Here is a 12051-nt window from a genome sequence, read left to right as displayed (position 1 = left end):
CTGATTACCTGAACTTTTCCCATATTGAAAACTGAGAAAGCAGAACAAGATCCACAGATATAATATTTCCACAAAAATCTACTCGGTTTGTTCTAAAAAAGGGAGCCCACTTCAGTGATCCTTTCATGATCCCGCCCATAGTCAAACGAATGCGGACGTGACTATGCTCCACTCTCCCCACCCTGCAGTGTAAAGCGAGCGTCCTAACATATCCGGAAGTCTAGGAGTGGCTGTTCGTTACTCTCGTTTCCCCCATTCCCTATACTTGGATTCCCTCCAGTCGCCCGGGTTATTTGCGCATGCGCATGCGCAGTGTTGGGCCCTCGTCTCTGAGGAAACGCCTGAGTAGGGAGAGAAGGGAGCTAGGCCGAAGCCGGGGGCTTGCCTAGATGTCTTCACCGGAGGAGGCGCGTGTTGCGCCTCTCCCGGAGGGAGACTTGCCCCCGGAGTGGGAGACGGATGAAGAACGAATGGCCTTTCTGTTCTCTGCCTTCAAGCAGAGTCGGGAGGTCAACGCCACCGACTGGGATAGCAAGATGGGGTTTTGGAGCGAGCTGGTGCTGAAGCGGGGGCGCCGCCGGGGAGAGGTCCGCACTTGTTCACGAGAGCTCCAGCAGGCCTTCGAGCGGCGGGGCAGCGTCCCGTTGGGGCTGGGCACCGTGCTTCGCGAGCTGCTCAGGTACCGCCGATAGGCCTTCTGTTTTTGTAGGGTTTCTTGACGCCCTTCGCCTTGTGCTTGGCTGAACACTGAATGCTTCTGAGCATGTGTAGAGTACTCTCTTTGCTCTCAGGGCCACGGCCAGTTCTCTTATATGGGTTGGAATTGAGGTCGGAGAAAGGCTCCCACAGGCAGGGGGCGAGGAAGAGTGTTTGGGGGAGGGGTAATATGGCAGAGGGCTCTATTTATGGCTCTAGATCTTGTCATGGTTGAGTTCTGACATTCACCGCACAGTTCTAACATCTATTCTTGTGAATTAACCTCATATTTAGTATATTAAAATCATGGACATCATTAATAGTCCCATGTATCGAGCTCTATCTGCATTCAGTTGCATCTGATGTGGTTCCGTAGACAGAGGTAATCCAACCACATTGTATATTTCTTCATGCAAAGCGTTAATGTTGCCATCAGTGCACTCGGATGGAAACATCTGTAGGGTGAAGCAGATCTGCATTCAGTTGCATCTGATGTGGTTCCTTAGACAGAGGTAATGCAACCACATTGTATATTTCTTCATGTGAAGCGTTAATGTTGCCATCAGTGCACTCCGATGGAAACATCTGAAGGATGAAGCAGTTTCAGTTTTCATAGTATACCCTAATCTTGTTTCACATTTCTGACTATCATGGACTCTTTACCAGATGTGTAAGCAGTACAGACTGTCCCAGGATCTTTTGAACCGGTCTTCTGAATGAGGATTTCAGCAGCCATTTATTTGCTAACTTTTTTTTGCTCTTCATTAAGAGATTAGTGAAGAAATAAGATGGATACTTTAGCTATTTATAACAGTGTTATCCTGATTTCTCGCCAAAGAGTAACATTTGGTATCTTCTCAGGTTAGACTGAGAAATACTGACTGGGCCAAGCAGGTCATTCAGTTAAAAAAGCTCTTTGTAGTTTGAGTGGGAATTTGAACTCCCTGGTCTCCCTGATATAAGCCAACACTGATTGGTAATTGGCTTAAGAGCACCCAGGGTGCTTTCACACATGCTGAATAATGCACTTTCAGTCTACTTGCAAACGATTGCTAAAGTGCACTGAAAGTGGCTTGAAAGTGCATTATTCAGCATGCCTGAAAGCATCCCCAGTGAGCTGTCGGCTTAATCTCCAGACTTGTAAGGGTTAAAGTGGGGCATATATTCTTTCATGAACTCTTTATAATAAGGTTGGGGTAGAAGCATAAGAAAGGACATCGCACTATTTTTCCTTTTATACAAGGATTTACTTAGTGCTTCTATTGGTGGGAGGGAACATGAAGCATTCATGGACATGGAGAGCAAAATTCAACAAATGCTGATACGAAGAAGACTTTTGAATAATACAGCAGTGAGGGGTAATAAGGTGTTATTTAGTGGGGTAGATGCAAAAGTTAAGGACCTTGAGCTCTAAATAATGATAACAAACGTTGGTGTCTCTTAGAGATTCAGGGTGCAAAGGAAGGGCTTGAAGTATGGGTGATAACATCATGCTCTTTTCCATAATTAGACGTGGCAAGCTGCAACGGGAATCTGACTTCATGACGAGCGTAGACAGTAGCTGGATCTCCTGGGGCGTGGGAGTTTTTATTCTGAAGCCCCTGAAGTGGACTCTGTCCAGTGTGTTAGGTGACAGCAAAGTGCCGGAAGAGGAAGAGATCTTGATTTATGTGGATCTACTCCAGGTAGGTCTTCTGATGCTTGAGAAGCTGGTGAAAGTTGATGACATTTTATTTAAAAGTATTATGGCAAAATGTCTCTCTTCCCTGAGGTTTGTGAGAACAGCTAAAGAAACTGGTGTCTTTTAATTTATACCTCTCATATAAACAGTTAGTGTTTCAGTTATTTTCCTTATGACATGTTCTGGCATAGATAATTTATAGCAGTCCTCCTCCTGCATGTGCAGGGTTCCTTTTAAAGATTATGGTTTATGTTATCATGCTGTGTACATAAAACTTGTTATTGAAATATCTTTTTTTCTGTGGTTACCAGAAGCTACAGTTTCCATATAAACCTGTTCAAGACTGTTGTGTTTGGTGGAAGTGAATAAGCCAAACTATAAACAAGTTTGGTTTTGTTTGCATTAATGGCTTTATTTGTTAGGTTGCTAATCTGCTCTGTACCGTGGACTCAGATTGGTTTATACTAATTTTCCCAGATGGGAGAGGTTCACAAGCTAAGCAGTTATGATTTCTTGGTATTGTAACACAAGTTTCCATTATGCTTATTAGAAAAGGGTAGGGTATTGATAATTACAAACTCTCATGGTTATTTTCTTTTTCTGTTCATATTTGTAAGTACAAGCAACTTGTAATATGTGTGATGCATAATGAGATATATTAGGATGCTTCTGTTCATTTGTTAGTACAATAAAGTTTGTGTTGTCTAACTAGGAGCTAGTAGGAAGAGAATACCTTTTCAGAAATGTAAACTAGTTTATCACTGTTCAATTTTAGTGAGGTGTTCATCTGATCATTTACTCCAGCTGCTGCCAAACCCGGTGAGCTCTGTGCTTATTATGCAGCAGTCAAAGAATGCCCTCCCCAGGCTTCAGTCAGTACCAGTCACTCCCCAGGCTTTATTGGTAACAGTACAGAATTATCAAATGAACAGAGCTGCCTAAAATGTGTCATTATGGAATCCTTCACTTAAAAAAAACCAAACAACAACCCTCCCTCTCTTTAGGAAATGCATAATTATAAGTTTCTTCCATCCCAAAGAAGCTCACCTGTTCAAGCACATGTTGCAGACCTGTATAATGAACAACCCAGAACCATTTGCCCTGATCTAGCAAGGGGGATCCTGGCTAGGATACCCTTCTAGATCTCCATGTGGGACAAAATTTTGCAGGATGGGAGAGAGAGAGACGCTCTTTTCAGCACTGAAGGCTGCACACACAGTGCTCCTTGCTGGATTTGGATGTGACGTTTTGGTGAAAGGGGGGAGGGGAGGTAATTCAAAGTCATAGCACTCTTCAGTGTGTTAAAGCTGACAGTGTGTAAGGATTATAGCAAGAGAATCTGTGTGAGATACTTGAAAGTGTTATACACATTCTAAGTGTTACTATGAAGAATTAATTTGGGTAACTCAAGTGTTGCTTTGCACAGTACATTCACTAATTCTTCAGTGTCTGATGTCATTTGATAGTACTGTGCTGTCACCAAACCAGCTAATCAGCACATTTAACGCAGTAGTGTAGTAAACATGCAGTACAGTTTAGAAATGTGTATTTTTCAAGTTCCAGAGGGGTAGCCATGTTAGTCTGTTACAGACCAAACAATAACGTGTCTTGTGACATCTTAATAGCTAACAAACATAACTAGAGTAATCTTTTTAAAGACAGTTCTCACTTCATCAGATGCATGAAGTGTTAGTTTCAGCTGGGAGAGGGTGTTGGTGGTACCGAAAAAAGGTGAGGGATGTTTTTACTATTTGTAATCTGCGTTGTGTCTTGGTGATAAAAGGTGGATTATAAATGAAGTGAATAATGTGTGAGATCACAAAGCCTAGCAATCCAACAAAGGGATCTTGCATTATTCAGTAAAGCAGATCAAAGACAAGATCCATTCAGATGAGCAGATGATCCAACCACTATGGGAGAGGCCCATTACTAGCAGAGGTGAATACAAGGTTTGATGGACTAGAGCCCACTTCACCTGATGAAGTGAGCTTTGTGCCATGGTGAATCTGTGAATGTTGAATGTAGTATAAGCTGCATCTTTGTTTTGCTGTAATAGGCTAATGCGATTATCCCTTGACCTTTGTTTCTAATTTGCCTGGTTCTTACAGATCTTACAGTCTTCAGACAGTATCTCTGGAGAATTCTTTTCCATGTCAGAATGAGAGCATGGAGGAAAAGAGAAATAATGCTTTTGCTTTACAAATTAAAATATGGTTCTTTTTTCCCCACAACGAGGGTTGACATTAAAATTAGTATATTTATTTAAAGCTCTTTCTCATTTAAATGAGTATTAAAATTAGCCTGAATATGGGGTTCTTGATTTTTTAAAGTACATATTTTAGGTGAGGCATGTGAATATTAGCTTGATTGAAATTCTCAGATCCCATTTCCATGTTATTTATTTATTTTAACATTTTTATTGCAATTTAGGGTTCAGAAGCTTGTGGATTCAGACAACCCTGGCTTTTAATTAGGGATTTTATCTTACCAGATTTTAATGGTCTGCTTCAGTATCATAAATAAATAAATTTGCTACATTCTCTAAGCTGTCTTCATTCAAGATGAATAAAGAATTCCAGTACTTAACCATATTGTATTGTGGACATGGTGTGATGGATATCATCTCTTGCAGTGTCTTGTCCTGTCTGAATGTTTGGTGCTGGCTACAGAGGCAGCAAATGGAGTTAAATACTGTTGTTGTTGGGGTTTTTCTTTAGGAGAAGGCTGAAGAAGTTTATCACCTGTACCAAAATTCTGCACTGTCTTCACACCCTGTTGTTGGCCTGTCAGAATTGCGTTCCTTGTGCGCCACCCTCTGCCCAGATGAAAGGACGTTCTGTCTAGTGATGCTCCAGCTGCAGAAGGAAAAGAGGGTTACAGTCTTGGAGCAGAATGGAAATAAGGTACAGAGTAAAGCTTTTTGCTAAATGAGTACAGAGCAAGTGGCTAATGGGAGACAAACTCTATCATTAATCTATATATCTAATCTATCAGAAAAAAATTGTTTTCCCATTTTCATATAAAAATACAAGGAGGCAATAAAGATCTAGGGGAAAACACCAACCAGTGAAGTGTGGGGTTACATTCAGTTGTAATTTCACAATTCTCGAGGAGACAGGGTATTAGACAAGAGAATAAGACAAGTTCCCATATATGGTCTTTAAATGTATATGGCTGTGAAGTACAGGGTGAACCCTGTGATTCTTAAAAACAGTCATTGTGCTGTGCATCATTGTGGGTTTTTGCAATGTTTTTCAAACATCCTAAATTCAGTCAGGTTCTGTTGTCGCAAGCCTGTATGAATTATATCTAGGAACAAAACTTGTAAAAATACCTCATGTTAAGTGTATTTGCTATGCAAATATTTCAGCAATTCTTCTAGTAGCCAGACACAGCTGAAATGAAATTTTGGGTGGCGGTGGTGGTTTAGAATTCAGTGAAGTCCACTTAACGGGTTGTATCTTGCTGATCTGTTCCAATAATATTGCCACTTTCTTCTGGTGCAATAAGCATTCTGCTGTGTGGATACATGCAATATATACTGTTTGGGATGGGATACTATAATACTGATACAGTGAAATCTGATTTTACAAGCTTCCTGTGGACTACTGGTATTGCTCTTTCTTTTTGTGTCTTTAGTGACACAGTGTTGATTCAAAGACTTAGTACTCCAAGCTAAATGTAATAGCCTGGGAGAGCAAATATTTGTTAACCAAAGAGGTTAAAAGTTTAAAATGAGTTTAATAAATAAAGGTTGTATGAAGAAATTGTGCTTTTTAATACAGGAACCTGTGATACAGATAGTAAGACTTGTGGCTATATTTTCAGTAACGAACATTTTCTTTCAGATAATGAAATTTGCACGAGGTCTTCATGCCAAAGTGTCCCCAGTGAATGATGTGGACATTGGGGTGTATCAGTTGATGCAAAGTGAGCAGCTGCTGTCGCAGAAGGTGGAATCCCTTGGCCAGGAAGCAGAGAGGTAATGTATGCCATATTGCTAAGCTGCACTCCATATCAAAGGCAGGGAACATCTCTGCTTTACTGGTATTCAGGAGCAAGTTCTCTCTGTTAGGTCATAAGACCAGTGTTCCCTCTAAACTGAGTTAGTGTGAGTTAGCTCACAGTTTTTTAGCCTCCAGCTCACACATTTTTGTCTTAGCTCAGGGAGGATGGCTCCAGAGCAAACTAATTTATGCAGTAGACAAATAGGTTGCTCACAACTTTAATGCCAGTAGCTTACAAAGTAGAATTTTTGCTCACAGAAGACTCTACAGCTTAGAGAGAGCATTGGATAAGACATCCTTGGAAAATGGCTTGCTTGTTCGATGGATACAAATAAAACTTCTGTAATTGACTTAGAGAGCGACTGCAGGATAGCAACCAGTATTTCTAGCATAGAAAACTGAGCTACTTGCATTCTGCTTTTGTAGGTGTAAAGAGGAGGCCCGGGGTGCTTGTAGAGCTGGGAAAAAGCAGTTGGTAAGTACAAATGTGAACATTGTAAGTACATTTGCAAAGCTGCCTCAGTCTTGTAATGTTTCAGGGTCTTCAGGAATTTACAGCCTGTCAAGTCTTTTGCTGAGGCAGAGGGGTGTGTCAAAGATGTGTAAGGACCTTTTCCTGTAGTTGCAGGTGTAATATATAGTTTTGACTTCTAGCATATTTGTATGCTTTTCCTTAAAGTATCATACCATACTGCTCTGTGTGAGCCTTTTTGAAAACAAAAGAAGAAGAGATTGGATTTATACCCCACCCTTCACTCAGAGTCTCAGAGTGGCTTACAGTCTCCTTTCCCTTCCCCTCCCCACAACAGACACCCTGTGAGGTAGGTGGGGCTGAGAGAGCTTTGAGAGAACTGTCCTTGAGAGAACAGCTCTGACAGAACTATGGCTGGCCCAGGGTCATCCAGCAGCTGCACATGGAGGAGTGGGGAATCAAACCCGGTTCTCCCAGATTAGAGTCCGCACATTTAACCACTACACCAAACTGGCTCTCAGGATTAGCTTTTGACTCTATGGTAATGCTTTGCTGTTTTGTGAACCTTTTAAATTTTTTTGGGGGGGTTTACGTTCCTTCTCTAATGGACATCTATGTTTGAGGTAAATAAGCTGCAGAGGTGTTCCTCCCACCCTCCAAGAAGCAAGCCTGTGCTAGTATTTGGGCCTTGCATTTGTAGATATTTAGATTAGCTCTGGGACTAGAGAAGCTAAGAAGAATCTGAAACAAGGCACACTGTTGTTCATTTTATTGCATTTATTCATATCTCACTTGTCCACCAGATTGGCTTCCAAAACAGTTTTCAGTTAGAATCAGTTGCAACAGAAGTACATTGGCATAGCAAGGAGAAAAGGGGGGCAGGTGTTTCACTCTTGCAATTTCATTTTGTTTTTTCTTTCATTTTGGATTGCTCTTGCTATAACCCACTTGATCAATCTCATCTATATATGCTCTTCATTAAAACTAATTGAGGTGCATGGTTCAATTTTTTCACTGTTCAGTGGGGAAAGTTTCACAGGAGTGTGTGGACACGATTATAAGAAGATAGAGGCAGAGTGGGCATAGGTGCAGAGCGTGTGGGGGTGAGATGTAAACAAGCCAGTAGGCATCCCAGACAGTTAAAGATACCTGCAGTTATACCCAAGGACAATGTGTAATCTAGTTAGGTCCTCAGTTGCTAGATATGATAGCAGAGGGAGTGTTTTAGATAAGTCCTATGTGCTGTCCTGCACAGAGGTCACTGTTTTAAGGGGATATTTTTTCCAAGCATATCTGGATTTCTTTTAATCAAAAGTGGGTTTTTAATGTTGTTAGGCTCTGCGATTTTTGAAATCCAGGCGAAGAACAGAAAGACGCATTGTGGAACTTCACTCCAAGCTGGATGTGGTACAAGGGATTTTGGATCGGATATATGCTTCTCAAACAGATCAGATGGTATTTTTTTATTCGTGTCTCTGTTGTATTTTGTGCGTACCTTTGTGTTTTTTATTTAGCTCTCAAAAATGTTTCCTTGTAGATCTGCTTTATTCTGGAAATGTCATTTTTTTCACTCTGATGTTGAATTACCTGTGAATGTTGGGGTTTGTTCACATTTATCTCAATAAAGGTTTTGAATTGAATTGAATACATTTATCTTAACCCAGCTGCAAATATCTTTCCCTTCTTTTTCTAGCTTTTCTTTCTGACGCAGTGCATGTTATACTGTTGTTAGTCTTGCCACAATAGGTGACTTGCTTGTGGTATGCACAGTACCATCTGTGGGTCACTTGCTTCCACTTGGTTTCTCCTTGTTCCTTGCTTTTAGGCAAGTAATTGCGGAGGTAGGGGAGCCATTACAGGTAAAATTGCAATAAATTGTTGTAGATGTTTCAAAAATAATGCCCCACGCTTTCTTCCCACTAAGGTATTTAATGCCTATCAAGCTGGAGTGGGAGCTCTGAAACTATCCATGAAGGACGTAACAGTGGAGAAAGCAGAGAATTTGGTGGATCAAATTCAAGAGGTACTCTTAGAGGAGGGGATTGCTGATGCAAAGAGAGACACGTATGCCAGTTGGTTTGGACTGGAGATTCTAGATCCATCTAAAGTTATCCAGCAATTGCATTGGTACTGCTGGTTGTTCCATAGCTTTGTATGTAGTGACTTCTTTATTGATTAGCTTTCATATAAGGAATAATTTTAGTGGGCTTTATTTCAGATGCTAGTGTGGGAGAGGCAGGATGTGCAGTGGTTAACAAGGTAGACAGATTAAGGAGACAGTGGTTCAAGTCCTCACTCTGGGTATTCTTGAGGCAGTTGCAGTGTCTGTCTAACCTTCCTTATGAGGTTGTTGTGAGGATAAAGTGGTGGTGGGGAGTCTTGTATGCTAATGTGGGGTTTTTTTGAGGAAGTACTTTCTCAAAAGTAATAGACGTTTGTACTTATGCTTCTTTTCCAGCTTTGTGACACCCAGGATGAAGTATCCCAAACTTTAGCAGGAATAGGGATCAATGGCTCAGGTGAGTGCAAACTAGTGAGGTCCAAAGCTAGTCTCATTAAATTTAAAGATTGAGGCATTTTGGAAGGTTTTTTCATGTGATTCTAATACTTGCAGTTGTTGAAACGCTTAAAGGGGAAATACATTCATATGGTGATTCCTGTTCCGTGAAATCGTGTGTGTGAGCAGAGTCCAGTTCGCAGTTGGCATGTATGATGGTTCTAGAGGCTTTGATAGTTAGGAATAGCTGATTAGTTTTGCACAGTGGGGGACCCACAAGGACTTACAGAGGTATTTCATCTTCCCTTCCCCCATTTCCTCTTACCCTTCCATGAAAACCCCCATAGCATCTCCCGTTTTCGTGTGTCCTTCTTTCCTTCCTACCCACTGGCTAACCTATCTTTTTCTGACTCCTGTCTTCAGAGTTCCCTCCTTCCCTCCCCTTGGCAGCCTTTCCCCATGACAACCCCACCTTTCTCCACAGTGGGGTCCCAAAGCAGCTTATGTCATTTTCTTCTTCATTTTATCCTCACAACAATCATGTGAGGTAAGTTAGTCTGAGAATGTGTAATTGGCCCAAGCTTACCCATTGAGCTTCCATGACAAAGTGGTGATTCAAACCTGGGTCTACAAGATCCTAATCTGAAAAGAACCACTACACCACACCACACTGTTTTTTGTGGAGTGGCTGCTGTTGAACAAGAGCAAGCAACTGGCCTCTGTGAGTCATGCAAGTCAGGTGTTAGCAAGTAATTTGTTGGTTGCTGCCAGGCCTAGTCGTGATGAATTCTCCCTCGAAGGTCAAAACAGTCTTGGAAAGGGCCCTGTCCCTACCCCGTTTTTTTACTGACAGAAGTTGGGGCTTGAAGGCTGGCAATATTGTTGTGGTTGCCTAACAATGGCCATTAAAGGCATCCATCTTTTTTAAAGCGACAGGCACTCCATTTGTTTATTAATTTTTCTGATTTATACCCCGCCCTCCCCGCTGTAGCAAGCTCAGGGCAGCTTACACAGGGTAAAATACACAATAACAATCAGAATTCCATAAAACATTTACGATATTAAAGTGATAGCTATGTTATTTGATGTCATATCAGTGGTGTTACCACATGAGTGCATTCCATAAGTTGTTGCTCACTGATCTTCCTTCGATATGATCGGCGCGCACAGGCTGTCAGTAGCCAACCAGGGACCAGGCTCTACAGGTTTCAGTTTATGGTTTTGGGTTTCTTAAACCCCTAATATATTTTGTTTGTTTTTTAGTTTTAGCTTTCAGATTTTTCTGCAAGCCTCAAGTGTTTTTCAGACAGATGTGTCTTGTCCGTTCATAACTCTAGTTTCTGGATTTAAGTAGCCTCAGATTTGGCCATATCATATAAAGACTTAGATATATTGATATGTTCCCATGCTGTAGTTTGTATCAGCCCTTCTGGGTCTTGTGCACAATATTTCACTGGTAGATACATTCCCAATATTACTTATTTAAATACACATGTATGCGTCTCTTTCCACCCACTATGATATCTCAAATTTAACACCTCTGATGGTTGTCATGGTCACCCTCATTCCTGAGTGGCCTGAAGCAAGAAAAGCCCCGTTTTAGCACGCATGTAGTACACTGCTTTTGATCTTACTACATGGGAGCGTTGAGTGAATTTACAGAATCTTTGCCAATCAAACTATGAATGTAATGGAAAAATAGCAAACTAGCTACCATTCATCATAATACTTTCTGTTCCAGCGCTTGGTTTAATATGAGAGATTGCTTAATAGGATCCCTCCAAACACAAATTTGAACTAAGAGGTTAGATGAACATAAGAACATAAGAGACGCCAGTGTTGGATCAGGCCAATGGCCCCTCCAGTCCAACACTCTGTGTCACACAGTGGCCAGAAATACCAGGTGCCATCAGGAGGTCCACCAGTGGGGCCAGGACATTAGAAGCCCTCCCACTGTTGACCCCCCCCCAAGCACCAAGAGGATTCATATCTTGATGGACTTGTTGAATGATCAGATTGTCGTCTTTAAAAGTGTGTTATCTTTGCAGCAGGAAGCTAAGGCATCACGGCTTGCATAGGATAGCCTAGAGCACTGATCCCCAAAGTGGTGCCAGCCAAAGTATTTCCTCAACAAAACTTATCATCCCCCAGGCTGAGCCAATTCTTACTTTCCTCCATCTCATTTGAGTAGGAGGTAATTTTGAAGAATCCAGGAGGCATCACCTTTGTGTCTGAAGGGAGCACCTGTGCAGAGCAGCTGTCTCCATCATAGTAGGACATGTTCAGCCTCCAAATGTTTTGTGATTGTCCATAACACCCTGTGGGAGCCATTTGGTGATGGCACCCACCTCCTGCCTTTAGAATTCCAAAGCATTTAGGTTCAACAAGATTGGGGACCCCTGGGTGGGTGGTTGCAAGTAGCTGCATTGATGCAAAGCAAAATGCAAAAGCATGGATTAGGGTTGAAGAGCCTGGGCAGGTCTCTTTATCCAAGAGCACATAAACCCAAGAACAAAAGACGTGCACGTCTAATAGTTGTAAATTGGTTGTCCAAAATAATGAGTTGTTTTGAGCCCTTGCATTTCTTAATCATTACAGGGTTGTAGTACATCTTTTTGCCACACATTTCTAAGCTCATGCTCCATGTATAAGGTTGCAATCCTAGGTAAACCATGTGAAAATTCCCTTATTTGAATTC

The 12051-nt window shown here is 41.6% G+C and overlaps 1 protein-coding gene across 1 annotated transcript in view; it reads left to right on the top strand.

Annotated features, from left to right (window-relative positions):
- The first annotated feature begins 320 nt into the window (after positions 1–320).
- CHMP7 (charged multivesicular body protein 7) overlaps positions 321–12051 on the top strand; it is a 21305-nt gene continuing 9574 nt past the window's right edge. Inside the window, exons 1-8 of the mRNA XM_015407572.1 lie at positions 321–679; positions 2207–2381; positions 5095–5280; positions 6226–6359; positions 6811–6859; positions 8192–8311; positions 8781–8879; positions 9315–9375. Of these exons, the coding sequence (XP_015263058.1) occupies positions 390–679; positions 2207–2381; positions 5095–5280; positions 6226–6359; positions 6811–6859; positions 8192–8311; positions 8781–8879; positions 9315–9375 (1114 nt within the window). The 5' untranslated portion in view covers positions 321–389. The remainder of the gene's footprint in view (positions 680–2206; positions 2382–5094; positions 5281–6225; positions 6360–6810; positions 6860–8191; positions 8312–8780; positions 8880–9314; positions 9376–12051) is intronic.

Source organism: Gekko japonicus, unplaced genomic scaffold (assembly GCF_001447785.1).
Source record: "Gekko japonicus isolate JY-2015 unplaced genomic scaffold, Gekko_japonicus_V1.1 scaffold1154, whole genome shotgun sequence".
Classification (NCBI taxonomy): Eukaryota; Metazoa; Chordata; class Lepidosauria; order Squamata; family Gekkonidae; genus Gekko; species Gekko japonicus.
This window is presented reverse-complemented; position numbering and strand designations above follow the sequence as displayed.